The sequence below is a fragment of the Ursus americanus genome, chromosome 6 (genome assembly GCF_024610735.1).
Source record: "Ursus americanus isolate L20-20 chromosome 6, mUrsAme1.1.p, whole genome shotgun sequence".
Classification (NCBI taxonomy): Eukaryota; Metazoa; Chordata; class Mammalia; order Carnivora; family Ursidae; genus Ursus; species Ursus americanus.
In genome coordinates, this window is record NC_142132.1 from 47,912,018 (window position 1) to 47,935,677 (window position 23,660).

General features: G+C 43.9%; 1 protein-coding gene across 2 annotated transcripts in view; it reads left to right on the plus strand.

The window, feature by feature from the left end:
• The first annotated feature begins 537 nt into the window (after window positions 1–537).
• Window positions 538–23,660, plus strand: part of POLR3A (RNA polymerase III subunit A) — a 48,818-nt gene continuing 25,695 nt past the window's right edge. For both annotated transcript variants that reach the window (XM_045783274.2, XM_045783275.2), the window contains exons 1-15: window positions 538–734; window positions 3,527–3,662; window positions 3,912–4,049; window positions 4,542–4,713; window positions 4,993–5,147; window positions 11,113–11,352; window positions 11,464–11,626; window positions 11,805–11,941; window positions 13,257–13,360; window positions 13,963–14,104; window positions 16,438–16,578; window positions 20,704–20,773; window positions 21,199–21,326; window positions 21,431–21,569; window positions 22,906–23,070. In XM_045783274.2, the coding sequence (XP_045639230.1) occupies window positions 691–734; window positions 3,527–3,662; window positions 3,912–4,049; window positions 4,542–4,713; window positions 4,993–5,147; window positions 11,113–11,352; window positions 11,464–11,626; window positions 11,805–11,941; window positions 13,257–13,360; window positions 13,963–14,104; window positions 16,438–16,578; window positions 20,704–20,773; window positions 21,199–21,326; window positions 21,431–21,569; window positions 22,906–23,070 (2,074 nt within the window). In that variant the 5' untranslated portion in view covers window positions 538–690. The remainder of the gene's footprint in view (window positions 735–3,526; window positions 3,663–3,911; window positions 4,050–4,541; window positions 4,714–4,992; window positions 5,148–11,112; window positions 11,353–11,463; window positions 11,627–11,804; window positions 11,942–13,256; window positions 13,361–13,962; window positions 14,105–16,437; window positions 16,579–20,703; window positions 20,774–21,198; window positions 21,327–21,430; window positions 21,570–22,905; window positions 23,071–23,660) is intronic.

Consider the following 23,660-nt stretch of genomic DNA (forward strand, 5'->3'; position numbering starts at 1 on the left):
CCTCGATACATTAATGATCTTTGATTCCTATTCTCCCTTCATCTTGTTTCCCTTGCACACCATGACTTACTTTTCGCAGATTTATAGCTTCTGTTTTTGTAATCAATAATATAAGTTTAATTCATTTCTTTTTTAAAGTAACTTTGTAAACTGCACGCATGGCTGTGTTTTCTGACCCGCTTATTTCCTTTGGTGGTCTCCAAGTTGGTGCCTCTGTTCCCTGGGCAGGTTCATTTTAGCCTCCACCTTCACTTTAAAAATTAGAGAATCTTAATTAAGATGGTATTGATGTTGATAATGACGATTTTCCATTTCATGCAGTTTTTGTCTTTCTGATTGCCTAAACAGTAAGAGGCAAGGCGTTGCAATTTCTCTGCACGGGTGACAACGAACCGCAGAAGGGCTTTTGAAATTACAGAACAGGCCCCGGTGCAGTTTCAAAGAGGTGCCGCAAGATGGCAGTGTAGGGAGAAGGCAGAAAGTAGCCTGTCCGAAGCCCTCTCTTGACTGACAGACGCCCCGGCGAGTAGCGGAAGAGGAAGCGACCACATGGGGCGCTCTATGGTGGCCGACAGGATGCCTCGGAGATGTTAGCAACGAGGCTAGAAGCAGCCTCGGGAGGTGCGGCGAGCTACGTTTCTGTAGTGTAGCTCCCCGAGTATCGAGGAGGGTACCCCGGCAGCCGTCACCATGGTGAAGGAACAGTTCCGAGAGACGGATGTGGCCAAGAAAATGTAAGGAGGAACAAGAATGGCGAAAGGGTGGAGAAATGAAGGGCAGGGGGTGCGAGGTCAGGGTTCCCGGGTCTCAAAGAGTCAGAGTTGAGGTTCAGTTGGAAGGGGAGGGCCAGGAGTCAGCGGAAGGTGTGGGCGAAGCTCAGGAGTATCAAGGTAGGCCAAAGAAAATTGGTCAGGCAGAGAGCATTCCCGCACCTGGGGGACTGCAGGCCGGGGGTGGTCCCTGGGCTTGGGAATGTGATGTGAGCCGTGGCGATGGGCGCACCGTGGGCCTATGCGCGAGTCCTCCCGAAGTCAAACGATGACCTCTTCCAGCGAATCTTTTGCCACTGCAGCGTGGGGAGCAATCTGGGGCGGGGACTGTGTCTAATTCTGGTTTTGCTGCAGAGCATGTAACACAGGCAATATTTGCTGACCGAAAGGATAGAGTTTCCAGTTAGAAAGCTGTACCACTGGGCGATGTGTAGCAGTCTCAGAAACTAGGCTGCTCTTCTGGGCCTTCTCCTTCAGGGTTTATTTATCAGATCATGGCCTCCCCTTAGAGTTTCCACAGGAAAAATGAACCAATCATTCTTGGAACAGATGCTTGACTGAGGAAGGTCCATAAGCAGTAGGGTTAGGACATAAATAAGACCTTACTTCCCCTTCTAGTTGAAGAAGGTAGACAAGTCAGTGTCGGCAAGTGCAAGGACAAGTGTAGGTATAGGTGTTCTAAGAGCACCTAATGAGAAAGAGGTACAAGCAGAAGAATGCAGACTAAACAGTCTTTAAGGAGCATACTGGAGGGAGAAAGGGAGTGATGAGAAGGAAGCAGGAGATCTGAGGCTGTGTTCCAGAATCATCTTGCAGGCAGTAAGGAACCTATGAAGCGTTTTAAGCAGGGGAATATCTTGATAAAAGAGTTCTCCTTCTGGAAGATCTCTTGATTCTTGGGGGACAGAATAAGAGGGAGACCTTGGATGCCACTGCAGGGGTCCAGGAGGGGATGATGATGTCCTGCATGAGGGTGGTGGAGTCAGTGGAGAGATGGATTTCAGAGGGGTTTAGGGTGTAAAACTGACAGGAGTAGGAACAAGAGAAGGGAAAATGAGATTGATACACAAAATCTCTTGCTTGGGCAGCTGTTTAGATGGTTTCCATTCATGGGGAACAAGTGTCTTAGTTGAAGGAATCCTTGCAAGTGGTCTTTCCATATTCACCCCAGCCCCTCACTCCCACCCCAAACCCCACCCATATTGAGATGTAATTTGTTCTCACAAAGCAGCCCAAGAGACCGTATTAAGATGCAAATTAGATTTCTGACTCTTCAGTTTAAAACTTTCCAGCTGCTTTCCATTGCACTAACATGTAAATTCTCTACCAATGTTCCCAAGCCCAGCATGACCTAACCCCATACATCACACTGATTCCATCTTGTACCGTTAGCTTTCTGCGCTCTATTATACTGACTGGGTTTTGTTTTAATTCATATGTTTTAATTCATTATGTAATAATATCACAATCTACTTTATAAGTTAAATGTATAAGAATGTATGAAATAGAAATGGTAGGAAAAAAACTAAACATAGGTCAGGAATATGAATTTTTCCAAAATCAGGGGCCAAAGGAAGATGTGTTGCCTGCAGGGTCCAAGGAGGAGGCAGGGAGGGGGCAGGAACAACATCAGCTCTCCTGCTAAGCGTCTGTCCCTGTGTCATCCTGGGAAGGAGTCAAGGCTCACCCTCTGCCCTGGTCTGGTGTTGGGAGTTGAGTCTGGTCAGTGGAAGATGGTGGGAAGAAACAACCATCTGGTTACCTACATAGAACTGGTCACCTGGTGGGCGCAAGTGGGTTTTGCCGCATAGGGAAAACCCTATATTATTGTCTGTCTTGCCCATCCTGAACTGTGAGCCCCATGTTGGCAGGGACCTTGTCTGTCTCATCTAATCTGTATCCTGAGCTCCCCAGGATGGTGCCTGGCACACAGTAAATCTCCAATTTGTTGGTCAGATGATTGAAGGAGCAGATTTGGGAAATGAAAGTGTTGGGTTCTATTTTAGCTGTGTTGTGTTTGAGGTGCCTGTGCAGCTGTGCAGAATAAGTGTCTCTATGGTCTCCCGCTAATAGCAGTGCTGGCCTACAGATGGAGATTAGACGGACGTTAACATGTACCTGAGTGACACAATCACTCAGGAGGGACATCTAGAATGAAAAGAAGGGGTTGAGGGTTGCATCCCTAGGTGAGGAGAGCTCAGAATATTTAAGGGATGGCATAGAAGAAGCAACCACAAAAGAAGGAACAGCTGGCACAGGGCGGGGGCACTCAGTGAGTATGTGGTATCCCCAAGGCTGTAAGAAGAAAATATTTCAAGATAAGGGGGAAGAGGGAGTTAACATCCAGCACTGCAGAGCAGGAGGATGAGAACATTCTTACCAGGATCTAACGAGCAGGTGGGCTCAGTGACCTTGGTGAATACCATTCATTTGACAATAAGAATGGAAATGATTTCAGGGGAGTGAAGGGGTGTTTACCAAGGAAAAATGGGAGAGATCTGAATATATTTAATAATGGCGCAGAGCCTGTAAACAGTTGGAAGAGTAAGGTTTGTTATGGTGGGTCACTGTGCAATCACTGTTTTTGGTAAGTGGTTTTGACGTAATTGCTCCCCTGTTTGTTGTTGTTGTTTTCAATTAAGTAAGCTCTATGCCCAACATGGGATTTGAACTCACAACCCCGAAATCAAGAGTCACACGCTGTACTGTCAGAGCCAGCCAGGCGCCCCTAACACCCCTGGTTTTTTTTATTCCAGAAGCCACATCTGTTTTGGAATGAAGTCCCCTGAGGAGATGCGCCAGCAGGCCCACATCCAGGTTGTGAGTAAGAACCTGTACAGCCAGGACAACAACCATGCCCCCTTGCTGTATGGTGTGCTTGACCATAGGATGGTAAGGCCCCACCCCTCCCACTCCATGTGTTTTGACATGCTGATAAAACTGATGACTTGCCAGGTCGGAAGAAGCAAGAGCTTCTTTCCATCTCCCTTCTTCCTCCTGCACCATCTCAGGGACTCCAGCCTTTGGTCAATGGGATGTGAATATGCTGCACCTTCCCGGGTGATTCTGACTCAGAGTCACCTGGTCCCGCTTTCCCGTTCAGTGGTCTTCGTTAATAATTGGGTGTGCTTTTATCCGAAGGGTACAAGTGAGAAGGACCGCCCTTGTGAAACCTGTGGGAAGAACTTGGCTGACTGTCTGGGCCACTACGGGTACATTGACTTGGAGTTGCCATGCTTTCACGTCGGCTACTTCAGAGCAGTTATCGGCATCTTACAGGTAGATGCAGATGTGTTCATTTTCAAGGCGTAAACTTAGGAATTACTGCTCAGGGACATTGGAGTGAGCTTAGAAATTGTGAATGGTCGGGATACATCTAGGGAGAATTTTTACATGACACACGCAATTTTGCATATTGCAGTAAATTAAATTGCTTAAGGATTCTTTATTTGATTTTTCTTGAGTAGCTGATAGGTGGTAGATAGACGCTGTGAAAAATAACCATAAATCCAGCAGTACGAATAGCTCAAAGTTAAAAAATCAGTTAGCAGAAATCCTGCCAGCCAGCTATGACTACAGCTACCGTTCTGGTGAACATCAGCCCTCTGTGCATATCTCTGGGCGTGTCGCTCAGTTTCCGTGTCCTGGGCGAGAGGTAGGGGGTGACTTTTTTTTTTTTTTTTTTTTTTTTTTTTTTGAGGTAGGGGTGACATTTTTAAAAGAAAAGACTTTTTCATCTCTCAACCTTTTATCTGTCTTAATTTTTAAAAGATGATCTGTAAAACCTGCTGCCACATCATGCTGTCCCAGGAGGAAAAGAAGCAGTTTCTGGATTATCTGAAGAGGCCTGGCCTGACCTACCTCCAGAAACGTGGACTGAAGAAGAAAATCTCTGATAAGTGCCGAAAGAAGAACATCTGCCATTACTGTGGCGCTTTTAATGGTGAGCAGAGCACATAAAAGGCTGAGCAAAGCCCTTTCCACTCACGTTGGTCCACTTAGCTTATTAGTCTTATGCAGTGTTGGGAAGTCAGGTTTTTTTCCTCGCAAGCTAAGCTTTAGAGCCTAGCAACTGATGCCCTGTTAGCAAATGCATTTTCAGTGATCTCATTACCCAGACTATAACCTCAAGGGCAGCCTGACCCAAGTACCTCATTAGTCCAACCTTGGTAAATAAAATTTGGTAAATAAACCTTGGTAAAATAAAATTCACTCTTAACAGGTACCGTAAAGAAATGCGGATTACTGAAGATAATTCATGAGAAGTACAAGACCAATAAAAAAGTGGTGGATCCTATCGTATCAAATTTCCTTCAGTCTTTTGAAACAGCCATTGAGCATAACAAAGAAGTGGAACCACTGCTGGGAAGGGCACAGGTGAGCCTGAAAACACATGCCTGCCCTCCGCCTGCCTCCCTGTGCATCACACACACCCATTCTCGCCCCCTCCAGCTCTCTGATAGACACCTCTCTCAAACTGAGAAATCACATTAAGTTAGATCTCTAGGAACACTTCATGCCAAGTGCTTATGTTACACTATGTTTAACGTAGACTGGCCTTGTAACTAACACGTTTTTAATTGTATAGGTCTTGTGTTTTTTTGTAAGAGATATTGGCTGTATAGAACATGAACCGAGCGATGCCATTTCTCACGTGGGTACTGAGAAATTATAGGAAACTCCCATTATTTTACTTGGCACAGACTTAACTAGTAGAATTTTATGAGGTACCCTGTTCTGCCTTGCTCTGATTTCGATTAGTATTTAATTCCCACAGTACCATTTAGAATTGGTAGTATACAAGACTAACAGATAAGTTGAGTGGCTACTGAGTACCAAGTTCTATCAGACTTATGGAGAGAATCAGGAACTGCGAAATAGTGGGTCTCCTGTCACTGGTCCCACAGTTTAGATGTGTCACAAGCAATTAGTCTGTGAAAAGAATAACTGATATCCTAGGGCAGGGCGTTGACCATCACACGAGTGGCTCGGTGGGAAATCAGGAGGAAGATGGCACTTTGGACTTGGTTAGGGAAGCCTGAGGAAAGACGTGGTGTGATCTGGTCTTTAAGTGTGAGTCGGGTTTACCGAGTCAAGGGCAGTGAGCTCAGAATGTCCAGGTGACAGTGGCTGATTCTGAAGCGGAGGCTCTGAAAGAGCAGGCAGTGCTAACAAAAGCACCCTGCCTTCCACGACTGCTGTTAGAGTTGGGCACTGTCCGAGCTCTTCACATGAATTGCCTCCTGTTTAATCCCCAGTAGCCCTTGAGACAGCCTTGCCCGAGATGACCCAGACGACTGTAGCCAAGGGAACTGGAGTGTTGGAGACCAGACAAGAGAGAGCTCAGTGTAGAGCCCATCCAGCTCCAAGGAGCACAGAGCCACAGAAGGCGTTGAGCAGGAAAGTGCATGGTGACTAAATGATGGAATTGCAGAAGAGCCTGGCTGCTCTCCTAGACACCCCATTATGAGAACGAAAAGACAGGCCATGGGCTGGGAGAAAGCAGTCAGCGTTCGTGTATCTGACAAAGGACTCTCATATCCAGAATACCGGAAACAGTCCTTCAAAATCAGTAAGAAAAATACAACCTGATTTTAAGCAGTGGTAGTAAAACTTGAATTAGCACTTCACAAAAAGATATACTTAAATGGCTCATAAATAAATGAAAATTATTGTTATTAGTCATCAGGGAAATGCTAGTTAAAACTATACACACACACACTTAGAAAAATTAAAATGTAAAAAAACTGAAAACCATGTGCTGGCAAGGATGTGAAGTGACTGACACTCATACGTCGACAGTGGCAATGTGGAAGGTTATCACCACTCTGAATAACCGTTCCACGATTTCTTGTAAAGTGACATCTACGCTTACCATACAGCCTAGAAGTTTTACTCTTCAGTACATACCCAAGAGAACTGAGTGCCTGTGTCCACAGAAATATTTGTACAAGAATGTTCGTCACAGTTTTATTAGTAAAAGCCACAATTGGAAACAGTCCAGATGATTGTCAACAGGAGAGTAAACAAATTGTCATAGCTCCACACGATGAATGCTGTCCTGCAGTGAAAGAAGTGAGCTCTTGACCCACACAGCCTGGCCAAATGTCAGAATCCTGCTGAGAACAAGGAACGCTGTACAAGAGGTTACATAGCGTATGATTCCATGTAGATCAAATCCAAGAACAGGCCGGACAGCTCTGTGGTGACAGATGTCAGGAGAGCAGTTACCCCTGGGGTGTGGGCTTGGTACTGACTCAAGAGGTATCAGGGTCTTTTTATGGAGAGATGAAACTATTCTTTATCTTGTTCTGAACACTAGTATGTGTACTGTATGTGTGTAAAAATGCATCAATTTCTTTAGGATTTGTGCAATTTACTATATGTGAATTCTGCCTCGATGGGGTGCGGGGGGTGGTTTACAAGGAAAACAGACCCTGAGCCTAGGTGGCCATAAAGGAGCCAGAGACCAGAGTCACTGAGCGCGGTAAGAGTGGATAGGAGTTGATGATCAACCACCAGGGAGTTGGGTGGGAGAGGGAGTGGTCAGGGGTCAGTGAGCATGTGCACAGACTTCTGGAAAATGGAAGCAATCCTGGAAATGGGGAGACTGGGTGTCAGCAATTGATTCAAGCGGAAGTGTCGTCAAGGCAGTTAGGGCGAAGCTACTGCAGAGAAAGTAAGTGTGTGAGCTGTAGAAGACGGTCTTGCCCTTGGACAGCTGTGAGAGAGGCACTTTGCAGGCACTCGAGTGCAGAAAGCTGTCAGAAGCCTGGGGAGCAGCCTTGGTCTGTGAGCCTGAGGGGTGCCCGGGCTTTCTTGGGGGGCAGCCTTACTTGCCGTCCCCCTGCACACAGTCTGCTGCTCCCAGATCAGCCTCCCTGACACCCCACCACCACGTGCCCCCAGCCAGCTCTCTGCCCAGGACCGGCAGCCACTCTCCCTGCTCCACGCACTCTCCACAGTAGCGCAATACTCCTATATGGCCTGGGAGGCACCTTGTTTGGGCACAGTCTCCCGAATGACTTGGCCCTGGAGGTAACCCCGTCCTGTTTAAGAGTCACTAGTCTAGAGCATCCAGCTTGGCTCTCAGGTGTTCCCCCAGGGCCACCACCTCCCTGTGGACCGCACCCCACTCTACCCAGTTCGATAGCCTAGAGGTGGTTTAGGGTAGTGAAGAGCTTGGACTGTGGGGTCAGATGGGAGATGAGAGCCCAGCTCTGCTGCTTATTTATTCTGTGAGTTTAGACACGTGACCCAACCTTGACTGGAGTTTCCTCAGCTACCAACAGGGATTACAAGAGTATCTGCTTTCAGGCTATTGTAAGGATTAAGAGATGAATTCCAGATGAAGTGCTTAGCACAGTGCCTGGTGCAGAGCAAGTGCTTAGAGCGCATTACCCAGTCACAGGAGCTAACACTACTCCTGACAGCATCATGATAATAATGACAGGATGAGGCCCCTGAGTGGCTCCGTCAGTTAAGCGTCTGACCCTTGATCTTGGCTCAGGTCATGAAGTCAGGGTTGTGAGATGGAGCCCCGTGTCAGGCTCTGTGCCAGGCTTGGAGGCTGCTTAAGATTCTCTCTCTCCCTCTCTTGGAAAAAAAAAAAAGCCTTAATAATAGTCAGAAGAGCATGGGACTCTTGATCTTGGGGTAGTGAGTTCGAGCCCCACATTGGGTGTAGAGATTACTTCAAAATAAATAACCTTTAAAAACAAATAAAAACAAATGTCTGTAGTGCAACTGCATGATTTAATTTACAACCAAATTATAAAATAAGTAATGACAGTCATGGTAAAGACAGGTCAAGTTTCCTCCCCTCTCTGCATGTATGCTGGGACTCAGTGTCCATTGTCTGTTCCTTACACAACACGTGTGTTCCATCTTGTATTTCTGTTAGTTTCTCCTTAAGTGTGGTCTGTAACAAAATCTGTTTTTCTGCAGTCCTGTTTGAGGCCTTTACAGTGCTTGGAGCAGTGGCGGGGCCTCCAAAATTATCAGAGTCCATCAGCTCATCCTGGTTCTTCTACCAGCTGTGAAAGGAGGGAGGGGGCAAAACAGGAATTCACCATGGCCTGATTCTGAATGGCCCTTCCTCAGAGAGGACCCTTTAGTCACCTAAGTGAACAAAGCATTAGTGAGTCACTTTTACCTTTTGTGGAGAGGGGTGTCGCTCAGACAGGTGGGTGTATTGCCCTGAAGCTCGCTAATCTCAGGATGGTCCACATCCAGACGTGTTTACCTATCCATTTAATTTCCAGGAACTTGGAACTTCATGTGTCCTTATGGGGCAGCACAGCATCCTTGAGTCAGAGGAGATCCTAGCACAGTGGTTCTTGACCTTTTCTGGGTCACAGATCTGTTTAGGAATTGAACAAAAACTCTGGATTCTATCTCCAGAAGACTACTGTATATCCACTCCCCGTTTTAATGCAAATCCAGGAGTTGGTGAACCTGCAGTTAAGGTCTCTCCATAGAGGGGCACCTGGGTGGCTCAGTCAGTTGGGTGTCTGACTTTTGATCTCAGCTCAGGTCTTGATCTCAAGGTTGTGAGTTCAAGCCCTGCACTGGGCTCAACACTGGGCGTGGAGCCTACTTTAAAAAAAAAGGAAAAAAGAGTCTTTCCATAGATAGCATCAGTCTTGCCTCCCCACCAGGTAGAAATGCCTTCCACAGCGTCCTCAGCAGACTGAGCAGCAGGCCAAGCTTCTCTCTGCCATCCAGGCAGCCCACACTCCACCAGGGAGCCCTGGCTGTTTGGATATTGTGCCTCGGACCAAACAGCCCTTCTTTCGTCTCTCCAGCCGTCCCTAACTTCTGTTTCCTAGTACATAACCATCAGTCAGGGTCCTCTTCCTGTGCCCTTTGGGAGGCAGGTGTGATGTCACTCCTGAGTAGCGGCCTGGCCAGGAACTGGTCGGCAGACTCGTTAGTCCTCCTGCCCTCCTGCAACAGCCTTCAGTTCTGTGATGTTCTTGTCTAGCACTGACCCTGGTACTGCAGGTGACGTCTAGCCTTCATCCTGTTCCTAGAACTCTTAGTGTAGATTTCCTCCAACTGCCTCACGTGGCCATGAGGTGCTTGTGGCTGGGAGGCAGGAAAGCTGAGGAAGGGAATTCTTGTGGGCAGGGTCCCCGACCACAGAACTTCAGGCAGGGTTCCTTCTTTCTCCCCAAGCCCACTGCCATCTCCAGGGCAGGCCCACAGAAACCTCCTCTTGTGACAGTGTCCTAAGGGCAGTGGCTTTTCAAGCACTTCTTCTTAACTTTGTTCCCTATCTCATTAAGTTATGCATAGTGAGTTCTGCATGTAACATGTATTCTTTGTCACACAGTCTTTGATCCCAGGAAAATGTAATTTTTGGCAACAAGACGCAAGCTGACCATTCTTACCTTTCATCTTTGAGTATCTGATCATGGGCATAGTTCTTATATTATGAGTAAGTTGTTATAGCATAGCACTTCTATAAAATGAAGTTGATACAGAGGCAATATTTAAGAAAAATATGAAGGCAATATAAGTCCACTGCAGAAAATTTATTTTTTTAACACTTTTTTTTTTTTTAAGATTTTATTTATTAGAGTACGCACAAGCAGGGGGAGCAGCAGGCAGAGGGAGAGGGAGAAACAGGTTCCCCACCAAGCAGGGAGCCCGATGCAGGGCTCAATCCCAGGACCCTGGGATCATGACCTGAGCTGAAGGCAGCCACTTAACCAACTGAGCCATCCAGGTGCCTCACTGCAGAAAATTTAAATGTAAACAAAGAAGCAAAAAGATTATAATTCCACTCACCTGCAGACAGTACTGTTAACACCTTGCTAAACGTCCATTTCCTCTTTTCTGTACAGATGTACATTTTCCCCCAAAATGAGATCATATCATACACATGCTTCTTCCATTTATCAATATTTTATGAACAGCTTTCATAGCAGTAGCTACATTTCTGTAGTGTCTTTTTTTTTTTTTTTTTAATGGCTTCGTGGTTGCTCGTGTATGGATATACTATGATTTTACCTAGCCAGCAACCTGTCAGGCTATTTCCAAGTCTTCACTGTCAACCACTTTAGGGAACATCCCTGTAGCTGAATCTTTGTGTTGATTTCTCAAGTCATTACCTTTGCAATAATTAGAAGTGGAATTACTGGTTTAAATAATTGGAATAAAAGGCACGTACGTGGGCTCTGCCACCATAGCATGTTACCAACAGAAATTTCTGTCAGTGCATATAGTTAACTCTGAGTTAAGTGGTGGATGGGGTGGAGAGCATGGAGAAGTAAACCCTTGCCCAAACTGTGGAAAGTTACCATGTCTCTCCATTCTTCTTTTCTCCTCTCCATAGGAAAACTTGAATCCCTTAGTAGTTCTGAATTTATTTAAACGAATCCCAGCTGAAGATGTTCCTCTACTTCTAATGAACCCAGAAGCTGGAAAGCCCTCTGATTTGATTCTCACACGACTTTTAGTGCCCCCTTTGTGTATCAGACCCTCCGTCGTGAGCGATTTGAAATCTGGCACCAATGAAGATGATCTGACAATGAAATTGACAGAAATCATTTTCCTAAATGACGTCATTAAAAAGGTCAGTACTATGCAAACACTTATGCAAACAGCGTATCTATGGAAACATGTCTCATCAAGAAAGTCAGGTCGACCTAGGATCATGTTTTCTTCATTCTCTGCTTATTTTTAGCATCGGATATCAGGAGCAAAGACCCAGATGATCATGGAAGACTGGGATTTCCTGCAACTGCAGTGTGCCCTCTACATTAACAGCGAGCTCTCGGGCATTCCCCTCAACATGGCGCCCAAGAAGTGGACCAGAGGTTTCGTCCAGCGCCTCAAGGGAAAACAGGGTATGTTTTCAACAAAATGTGCAGGAGACAGTCTACTGCCTTTGTTACCTTTTTCTGGAGTGTATGTCTTGCTTATCTAATTGGAAATCACAGACTTTCCTAGTTCTCTGTGGTCATATTATTCCAAAACAGCACACGTTTGTTCCTGGAGACCTATGACCTGTTTTTATTGATTTAGGTCGATTTAGAGGCAATCTCTCAGGAAAGAGAGTGGATTTTTCTGGCAGAACAGTGATCTCACCTGACCCCAATCTCAGGATTGATGAGGTAGCTGTGCCAGTTCATGTGGCCAAAATTCTTACTTTTCCTGAGAAGGTAAGTACCATTCAGCCACTCAATTCTGTGTTTTGAATCTTGTCTTTTATTTTGAGATTCCAAACAATAGACAGTTGGAAAATCCCAGGTAACGCACACAACCCACAGTTTGGTGTGTGTGAGTGCTATCTTCCGGTTTCATACGTCTCCCACTGCATATAATATCTACAACGGTACAACCACAGATGTGTCTGGCTTTCTATGTATACACTCACAGATACGTTACACATAATCTACAGCTTTTTTTTCCAAGTGATACGGTCTCTGACCTCTTAGTTCATTCTTACCTCATTTTTTTTTTTTTGGTAAGATTTTATTTATTTGAGAGGAAGAGGGAGAGGGAGCACAAGCAGAGGGAGTAGCAGGCAAAGGGAGAAGCAGACTCCCCACTGAGCAGGGAGCCCAACATGGGGCTCCATCCCAGGACCCCGCAATCATGACCTGAGCCTAAGGCAGATGCTTAACCAACTGAGCCACTCAGGTGCCCCTACCTCACGTTTTTAAAGTAACTAAATGATAAGCACCACACCCAGTTAATCTCCTTGGGGTGGATTATTATTTTTAAAATTTTATAATCACTGAGTCAAATACTTTGACTGTTTTAAGGCTGTTGATGCATAGCCAGAAAAACTTCACACTTTACTCTTAATTCTCACTTATCATGAGTGTAAAATGGGAATCATAGTAATTGAGGTATAGAAAACTGTATGTCCTGACTGTAAGTCCTGATAATAGGAGGATATGGGCTTTGGCTTTGCTTTTGAGATTCATAATTTGCCCAGATCGTGGAAGCTTCTGGTAAAGCTTGTGTAAAGTAGCCTCAGATACTTTATGTATCTGATTCAGAGATTCCTTCCTTGAGGTAGTGTTCCACAAGACTGTTGTCTGAGAAGTTACAGGCCATGACAATGCAGAGCAGGGCCTAGTGGTGCTGGAGTCATAGCCTTTAAACCTCAGGAGCCCATGGTAAATCATTGCTAGTGAAGTTTCCAACTGTTCTTAGGATCGCAGAAAGTGCCGGAAGGTCCCTACAGCTCAATCCAGCCCACTCATTTTACTAATAGAGAAAAACCAAAGGCCAATAAAGGACTTGGCTGTTTCACCCTGCCAGTGGTGAGTTCAGATTGGAACCCGGGCTCCCATGTGCCAATCCACCGTTGTCGTTAAACTCAAGACCCAAGGCAGCAGGATGCCTGTGGTTGCCTTTCTCCTGGAATCACCCAAGGAAAGGAAGGATTGAGATGCAGTTCAGTACAATGCGCGAGTTTACAGAAACTTAGTGGTGTCTCCTTGTGTCTTTTTTGTGATTGTGCAGGTGAACAAAGCAAACATCAATTTTTTGAGGAAACTGGTTCGAAATGGCCCTGAAGTTCACCCAGGAGCCAATTTCATTCAGCAGAGACACACACAGATGAAAAGGTAATTCTGGCCCAATCTAGCCATACTTAGCAACGTCCTCGTGCCCAAGGTCGCCATACTCAGCCACCGAATACAGTCCAAAATACAACGTTTGTGACATTTTAGCATGTGGAAAATACTGTTTAAATTGCAGTGAGCGCAGGTCCACCATGTGCTGTGTTTGCACATCACATATACGCAAAACGCCCGTTTGTTCCCTAGCATTTATTGTTGGGTCTAGGTAGACAGAACACATGGAGTTAGGAAAGCCAGTCATTTTCTCTATCACACGGGCTCTCTGGGGTTACTTCAGTGTACTTACAACCTTGCCTTGCCCGCTCTGGCTTTCCACTAATCACTGCTGCCTTCTGATCTCTTGAGATAAACGTAACACAAAAACCTATCAACAGGGCGCTGTGGGAGAAGGTGACTTATTACTGCATTTCTGTGATTCTAAGACATAACGCTTCTCCTGTTTTAACATTATGAAATGAAGGGCTCGTGGAGGCACCTTAGATGCAGGGAAACGTGAGCGTTTTCGAGACTGAGTCCTGACGTGAAGGGGGAGCAACTTGGTGAGGAGGCTTTATTCTCACAGATCACGTTTCTTATCATACGTGTAGGTTTTTGAAGTACGGAAATAGGGAGAAGATGGCTCAGGAGCTCAAGTACGGGGACATTGTGGAGAGACACCTCATAGACGGAGACGTGGTGCTGTTCAACCGGCAGCCCTCGCTGCACAAACTGAGCATTATGGCGCATCTGGTGAGCGTGACGCTTCTGTTTCTATCTTCTGTCAGGTGGGAATTGGCTGGGTGTGCGATGCTAAATTCCAGACCCCTAAAATTCAGATTGCCGGTAATCTCAAATTCTCAGGACTTCTGATTTTTCTCTACTCTCACTTTTTAGTTTGAGTGAAACTTATCATTTCAGGCTTCCCTTCAGTGTTTTTCTTATTTATAAAATCCACACACAGCAGTGAAACAGAAAGGAACTAATTGAAAATTAGCATGAAAATAACTGGCATGATTCCCCTTGCAAACAAAAATACATACATACATGTGTGTGCGCTGACTTCTGTAAAATAGATATGGCAGAAAGTCAGTTTCGGGTTTAACTTAGCATATTAACTATGGAACTAAACTGCTTAAAAGATTTTTCGTTGCAGTGGCCCTCCAACGGAGACCTAAAGCATATTTTCTTCGGTGATTTAGTTTTGCAACAGCAGCAGTTCCTTCTTCTGGAGATTTAAAATGGAAATTAGATGGACTTTAATTCACTAAATATTCATAAATTCTCCTATCTCCAAAGCCGTTAAATCCATGAGCATTTGCAAACGGTGTTTAGACAGGTTCTTCGGGTAGTGTCTTTCTAGGTTTAGTTTTTCACTTCATGAACACATTTCATCAGTTTTTTTACTTAAGTGTGGAAATACCAAAGAAGCAGTTTATGATTATGGCGATTACAATTATGGGGATCTAGGGAGGGGAACAAAAGCCTTCCCTTTCCAGAAACTTTTGCTTCGCTTTGGGGCATTCTCAAAATAAAAATGTTTTTGTTTGAAAAATTTCAAATGTATACAAAAGTAGAAAGAATCCTGTGAAGAACTCCTATATTTTTATTCTCTTTATTTAATAATTTTCAAGATTTTGCGACACCTGTTTTCTTTCCCTTTTTCCTTTGATGGCCCCAGATGCCAGGCCTTCTTTTTTTTTTTAAAGACTTTATTTATTTGAGAAAGAGCATGAGATGGGGGAGGGTCAGAGGGAGAAGCAAACTCCCTGCTGAGCAGGGAGCCCAGTGCAGGACTCGATCCCAGGACTCCAGGATCATGACCTGTGCCGAAGGCAGTCACTTAACCAACTGAGCCACCCAGGCACCCCCAGATGCCATGTCTTTTCTCCGTGTGTGTTCAGTTTACTCACATAACCACAGTGCCTTACCACACCACACAGAGTGAACACTCACTCCTTGGTATTGTCCAGCACCCAGTGCATGTTCACATTTCCCCAAGCGTCTCAACAGTCTTTTCGCAGCTAGTTTGTCCAAATCTGGATGCAAAGTCTGCAGATGACATTTCGTGGATAACATGTCTTCAATCTCTCTTGATCTAGAACAGCTGCCCCCCCCTTTTAATTTCACTGTTGCTGAAAAAGCCAGGTCATTTGTCCTGATGAAATGTCCCGTGTTCTCTAATATGCATGGCATTAAGAGTTTCTTCATTCTTCCTTTTATTGCAGCAAACTGGACAATAGTTCTCAAGGCAGGATCATATTCATGTTCAACTTCTGGCAAGACTAGCTCCTAGGTGGTGCTGGCTACTTCCTCTTGCCTTATTTCAGAAGACACGTGTTGTCTGGCTGCCCCACTCTTAGATACGCTGAGAAGGTTAGGGCATCAGATTCTTCAGCCTGGTGCTTCCCTTGAAAGTTTCCTTGTCGACCTTTTTTCTAAAGGTTTCCTCCATTTATGATTGTTGCCAACATTATTTCATGCAAAATGGAGATTTGCTAATCTATCATTACTTTCACATTTCATACCTACCATTTGTATAATGAAGACTTTTGTCTTATTAAACTAGGGTTATTTGCTTACCCAAAAATACAGTTCCTAAAGGAAAGGCAGCATAAATGCCTGATTCTTTTTCCTTTACTGTCAGTTTGGGGAGGAGAGATTTGATGTTTAGTTTTTCCAACTAGGTTGGTTTGGGTTTTGTGTGTGGTTTTGCTTTCCTTTTTTTCAGTGTCATTATAAACTCTTGGGTTTTTATTTAGTGAGTGTGTTCTAATCAGCTTCTGCCATGAATCTGTTTGATATCAAACTGTGATATCATTGGCCAAGGGAGCCCTTTCTTATGGCTCTTAGGTTGGTATTTGCCTTGTGTTAAACTCATTGCATTGTTTTAATCTAATAAAGCTACTTGAATAAGTCCATAAGTGACATGTTATCACTTGACAGGACATACTAGAAATTTATTAATCTAAAGTATCCCGTTCTCCAGGAAACCATTTATTAATGTTTTGAAACCATGAAGTTTTGGATAAATGACTAAGTCCCTCTCCTATTTTGTTTTGTGTGTGTGTGTGTGTATTCCACAGGCCAAAGTCAAGCCGCACCGGACCTTCAGATTTAACGAGTGTGTCTGTACACCCTACAATGCGGATTTCGATGGTGATGAAATGAACCTTCATCTTCCTCAAACGGAGGAAGCTAAAGCAGAGGCCCTTGTTCTGATGGGGGTACGTAGAGTGGCAGTCCCGCCTCTGTATAACAGCTTGAAAAGAGGGGAAGGGCAGTGGGTCCTGTTTGAAAGCACGTTATAGTGTGTAAGGGAGTGTCTGTGACGGGTGGGGAGTCGAGGAGTATCTTCTGGCCTATAGTGTGCATCTCTAAGGGAAAGTACCTATGCGAGCACCAGCTATGAAAAGATAAGACAAGTGTATAGCCCTAGATCCTTTAGTTTACGTTTTGCTATTAGGCTTTATCACGTATCATTCCCTCTATCTATCCTTGTATCTATCCATAATCCATCTTATATCTGGAAGCATTTAATGGTAATTGACAGACATTTAGTATACTCCCTAAATACCTCAGTCTACATATAGTTAGATTTAAATGGTTTGTTTTTTTCCCTTATTTTTCTTTTTTAAGATGAAGTGTACCATTCTGTTGTATGCATTGGCAAGTGCATAGAGCTATGTATATCAGACTATCGTCAAGATAGAGAGCCTTACTATAACCCCCAAAGTTTCTTCTTGTGCCTTTCCATTATAACCATGCCCTCACCTGCTGGCGGCAATACAGTCCTGATTTTTTCCCTGCTTTGTATCTGGTGTGTCTTCTCTAAAACTCCACGTGAGTGGAATCATACGTATATGTCTTTTTGTGTACCTCTTCTTTCACTCAGCATGCTTTTGAAAATCATCTATAGTTGTACATTTGTTGCAGTTTGTTGCTTTTTATTGCTGAAGAGTGTTAGATGAATAAACCAGTTCATGTTTAAAAAGTAAAAAAGACAAGGATATAACAATATCTTGACTGTTGGGTATCATGGGAAAAGCATAAGACTTTCTACATAAGTGGATTTTTTGATAGCTGAAGATTCTTTAAGTACTAATACATTTTACTGAACATTCTGAACAAAAATCTTCCAACTGTATATTACATGCTTGCTTGTTGTCTAGAGCACACGCTGAACAAAATCATTCTGTAGGGATTAGGTTTTCCATGTTCCCAGTACTCTGGTTTTCCGTGTCATGGGCTGATTTGTCTGTGGCTCAGTGCTCCTACCTCCAAAACACTTCTCACCATTTCGGATTCAGTGCTTTTTTAATCTTTTAGGTTAGGGTGTTAGTATGATTCTAAAGTAAAGGCAATTAAGTTCTGCAAGTGTATCTATTAAACTACAGGAGGTTTCAGTGGGGACAGGGAGGAGGGGCTGCATTCTTGGCTCCTGCCTGGGTTCTTCACGCCTAAAGTTGATATAGTTTTTCTGGTAAAGTGTATATACACTTAACTACCAAGAAATTCATGTGGCTAAAATACACTGTGGTCTTCAGTTTTTTAAAACATTGATTCTTATTTATTCAAACGTTCCGGCATAATGGAGTTACTTAAATAAGATTAGATTTTTACATGTCACAACTGCTCTGTGTTCTTTATTTCCACCTCTTTTTATCTGTTTGTTCCTTATCCGTGAATTTAGATACTTGTTGTGGTTATGGTTTGTAATAGCCTCTGTTTTCCTTTTTACTACTTACTGTATTATAAAGGGCCCCATTTGGGCACGTGGGTTGCTCCGTTGGTTAAGCGTCAGACTCTTGGTTTTGGCGTGGGTCATGATTTCAGGATTGTGAGTTTGAGCCCTGCGTTGGGCTCTACACTGGACATGGAACCTGCTTTAGATTCTCTCTCTCTCTCCTTTTTCCTCAGCCCTTCCCCTCCTTTAAAAAAGTTAATAAATATAAATTTAAAGATAAATGCCCCCTTTTGTTGTAAAGTCTTCATAATTACAACTATAATGGCTTCACAGTATCTCACCAGGTTAACACACCAAGGTTCATCTACCTTCTCTTCAGAATTTAGGGTGTTTTCCCTGTTCTGCTATGAGGATGAATCCCTCAGTAGCCCTATCTTTGTGTATTTGGAGTCTGTCTTCTGAATTATGCCTTCAGACTCCTCAGTCTTTTAAAATGACTTGGTTGATGCTCGTTGAGCACCAGCTGTGCCAAGTACTCTTCTAGGAACACAGCACAGAATAAGAAAGTCAAAGTTCTTGTTCTCATCCGTTATTCAAATAGGGAGAAGTGGAGTATAAACAAATATAAAATAGGTCAGGTGGTGGTAAGTGCTGAGAAGAAAAGAACAAAGCACAGCAAGGAGGAAAGAAAATGAGAGGGTCCTATTCCATGGAGGATGGTCAGGGAGGCCCATTGGAATGATAACACTTGAGCCAACTTCTGAAAGAAGTGGGAGAATGAGCATCGTGACTGTCAGCATAAGAGCAGTCCAAGCAGAGGAACAGCAGGTGCAAAGACCCTGTAGTATGATCATAACTGGCATGACACGAGGCTAGCCTGTTTTCTCATAAGCCTCAGTATTTGTAGCAGTTGTGATGAGTGCCGTGTTCGGTGTTGGTGGACAGCGAGAGATGATGGAGGGTGGGCGGCCACGAATGAGTTCTGCGCTCCTACAGTCAGATGGTATGTTGATCATTCCTTCTGACCTTGCACTCTCTTTTCTAGAAAGCTCTCCAGAGGACATAATCAGAGTTGCAAAACTGTGATAGTAAAACATTAGAAATAGGCAATCTTACCAATAAAGAATTGGTAAGATTAAATTATGTCTCATTCATACCACAAAATCTGTGCAGCTCTTGAAAATGATGATATAGTTTATATATTTATTGGCATGAAAGCCACTTATGATTTGTTCTTTATTTAAAAAAGCAGGCTGTGTGTATGACATGATCCTATTTTATTTGGTAAAGAGATGCTTCTATGTTTATAAAAATGTTTATAGCTGGAAGTTGGAAGGGTTATATACCAAAATCTTATAACAGCAGTTCTTTGGTTTAGCAGTTCCATGAAGAGATGTTTTTTTGGATTTTTTTTTTTTTTACCTTTTTTACATGTTTCTATTTTAGATTTTTTTCTATAAAGAACAACTATTTTTGTAATAAAATGTAATGTGTAGAATGTTGCCGGTGATATCAGCTCTGTAACTGGTTTCTAGTGATAACGGCCTGCCGCCAACCACTTGGACTTCAGCATTGACTTTGCTACTGGAGATCCATTTCATTATAATAACATATTTCTTTGGTTAAAAATGACAACAGTAAAACACAGGTTCCAAGGATATTGGGATGGAAGAATCTTTAGTTATCATCGGGACAAATCCCCTCAATTTCATGTAAGAAAATTTATCTACTATATTGACTCAGCAATTCCGACTCAGTGGGGTGGGTATGGCTCTAGCCTGAGTGTAGTCCCAAGATACCCAGGAGAATTGCAAAATATGCAGATCCCAGCTTCATGTGCTCAGGCCCCAGACCACCTCCCTCTCCCACTCCAGAGAGACTCTTGAAAGCAGGCATGAACAACCGTCTTCCAGCCCTAGTTGGAGGATCGCTGTTCTGTGCAGCATTCACAAGGAGGTCCCTTGGAGGACCTTTCACTCCAGGTGAGGTTGCCCAGACAAGCCACAAGTAACACGAGCATCTCCACATCAAGATCTGAGGAAATTTATCCGTGAGTTCTATCTCAACAACACCAAAAATTGAGCAAATGCATTCTGATGCATAGAATCTTCTTTGAACTTGTTAATCATGCCCTGAACAACTAGCATGCCTTTTTGCTCAGTGTAGGCACTCATTAAATTTTAATTAAATCCTGTTGTTAATTATTGTTAGGACCCAGTGTCTTAACCAAGAGAACTAAGCAGTTGTGTGTCATTATGGAGAGGTATGAAATTGATTGACCTCAGAGGTAACAGTGCTGCTCATCATTCATAGAAGTGAATTTTCTTTGAAGAAGTGCATTTATTAATAACTATGAAGTCTTACACATATGTGGAGTTCTTAGAGGAATCCAAAACAACTTCACTCAGTATTGATTTTAGTGTTGGTAAGAACATCTGAGGCCTATTTCTTGTCTCGCCTTGGCAGGTAAAGAAAAGAGGAGCTGGTAACAGGGGGGATTGGGACCCCTGGCTTCCATTTCTCAGCCTCTTTTTCCTACTCCCCAGCTAGTCTGTATTTATTTACAGCAGTTCGGAGGCTTTGTGGTGCAGTTCCGTGGCCTGCGTCATGCAATCCAAAGAACGTATGGATGGAATGGCTAACATATTGTTTGTTTTCCCTTCAGACTAAAGCAAATCTGGTAACACCGAGGAATGGAGAACCACTAATTGCTGCTATTCAGGATTTTCTAACAGGTGTGTTTATGAATTCACTTGAAAGGAGACTGGAAGACCAGGATTCTCATTCACAGTGAATCACGTAACAACTTAAAAAGCTGTGTAATTTCCTGTGTTCTATTCTGTTGTTTGTTTACTAAGTGTGATTGTGAACCAACATGAGAGATTTTGTATTGGTTGGTTATGCATGGAATCAGTTAGCATTTGTTGAGCTAAGGTGCACTAGACATTTTTCTGAGCACTGGAGATAGGTCAGTGAGTCAGACAAAGTCCCTCTCCTCGAGAAGCTTCTGTTCCGGTAGGAGGAGAGAGCCAGCAAGCAGCTGTATGTTTTAATTCACTCCTTTGGTAATAGCCCCAATTCATTTTAAAATTGAAACTTTGTGATTTTTCTCACAATTTCGTTCCGTTTCTTTGTGTTGTGTCGTTTCCAACATTCATAGGTGCCTATCTCCTCACCCTTAAGGACACTTTCTTTGACCGCGCCAAGGCTTGCCAAATCATTGCTTCAATATTGGTTGGCAAGGATGAGAAAATTAAAGTTCACCTCCCACCCCCGACGATACTAAAGGTTTGTGCGGACGCTGGGGGTGCCAGTGGCAAGTTAGCCCACGAGCGCTCTGCCGTCAAGACCAGGCTCAGCCGACTGATGCTGTGGCTTCCTTCCTCCTGCAGCCTGTCACCCTGTGGACGGGAAAGCAGATCTTCAGTGTTATCCTCAGACCAAGCGATGACAACCCAGTGAGGGCCAACCTCCGAACCAAGGGCAAGCAGTACTGTGGCAAAGGAGAGGATCTCTGTGTCAATGACTCCTGTGAGTGCAGGCAGCAGGGTGGAAGGGGGCAGAAAGCAGGTGGCCAATGACTGCCTTCACGGAGCAAGGAAACCCGAGGTTTCTCTTAGGCAGGAAGTTTATTCTTCGGGGAAATGTAGTTGGTGTTTCTCCTCTCCGCTGTGACTCCCCATTTCTCTAAAAAGTAGAGATCACATTGATACATGATCCAGCGATTAGAATGTTCTTCTCCAGAGCTCCAGATGTGTTTTAGGTAACTAGTTTCTGTAAATCCATGCAATTTCTTTTATTCTGTCCCTGCCCTTTGGTTTTTTTGTTTGTTTGCCATCAGCAAGGTTCTCATTATTTAAGGCATATAATTTATCATTTTACATCCAAAAATGTGTTCATTGTCTAAAAGTATAACTAATAGGACTGTTTTTTTCCTGCCTCCTGGTCAGTAAGTTTTTTATAACATGAAGATCGGGTGTAACCATGAGAGGATTTAATGTTAAACCATCCAAGTCATCCAGACTAATTCAACCCAAAGTACAGTCCATAGACCAATGCCATTCGGCCAGCATTTGGTTTTTGGCGCAAGCTCCTTTGCTTCCCCCGCTGACTGCTAACAAGCTATTCCCCAGCAGACTACTCTGAAGGGCTTTGACTTTGAATGGGCTTTGCTAGCAAGGCCTTGTGACAAGAAATGGATCTCCAGGACTCTGCACTGAAGAACTGAACTGCAGAGTCTCTGAAGGTCAAGATTTCTACTGTTTGGTCATGAAGAGTAGATGTTTTGAAGGGCTCCAATTTTTCTCAGGTTTATAACCGTTACTTTTTTTTTTTTTTTTTTTAATCGTTGACAATTTTCTTTGAAAATACACTCTCTGGTGTTTTAGGTGTTTTGGCTCCTTGTTTTAGATTGTGCTTTGTTTCTACCTAGATGTGAATTTTATTCTGTTGTATAGGCTCTTCCAGGCGCCATTAGTTTCCATTCTCTTGTGTGAATAACAACGTGCTTTACCGTTTATAGAGTACTTTGTTGCACATGATTTCTTTCATCAGATGCTCAAAATACCCCTGTGACATAAAGATGACAAGGGATCAATACTGTCATTCTCAGTTCACAGTTGAAAATAAGGGTCAAGTAGTACATTTCAGAGTTAGAATTGTAAGGTAACTAACTAGGCTTTTTATGGCTTTTCAAAAGTCCCTAGATTTCTCTCTTTACTCCTCAAACATTCTTCGGAGAATTTTTATTTTCTCTGCTTTAATTTTCAATATGGGAACATATTTTTTCAACTGCCTCATGTTCGTTTTGGAAGGAGGCTAAGTAGTGCTTGTTTGTTTACATGCGTGTTCATCGTTACCCTTGCAGATGTTACTATCCAGAACAGCGAGTTGATGAGCGGCAGCATGGACAAGGGAACGCTGGGGTCCGGATCCAAGAACAACATTTTCTACATTTTGCTGCGAGACTGGGGGCAGAGCGAAGCAGCGGATGCGATGTCGCGGCTTGCCAGGCTGGCTCCTGTCTACCTCTGTGAGTATCTCAGCATCCTCGTTCTGTTGCAGTACTTGCTGAGGTGTTAGGGGCTCTGCGGTTTCCTTCTTTTACCTTTAACTCCCCCCACCCCCACACAGCACACACATACCTGCGCACAGGAAAGGAGACTTACTCCCGGCTAAATCATTTGTGCCTTCACTTCATGAGATTAGCTCAGTACTGACCAGTTTGGTTCAGATTTGAATTTGCTCTTGAGTTCTTGTCCCACGTGTGCAGTAGTAGTTCTCTGTTGCCTGTCAGACAGCGTCGTTAGACCAAAGGCCCTTCACGGGCTGCTTCCCAGGTGCCTGAGCTCCGACGACAGCCCTCTGGGCTCTTGTGACTCGGCTCTGCTAGGGCCTCAGTCTTTCCCTTCTCTCCTTGCACTATTCTGTTTCCTTTGTTTCCTCGGGCTTTGAGCAGGCCCTAGGTCCAGATTTTTACATGCCCAAAAGCATTTTTATTCAAATCCTACACTTGATCGATTCTCTGGCTGGGTATAGAACTGTGGATTGATTTCTATCTTTCCTTGGAATTTTGAAGGTCTCCTCTACTCTGGCCCTCCGAGCTGCTGTTAAAGTGGATTT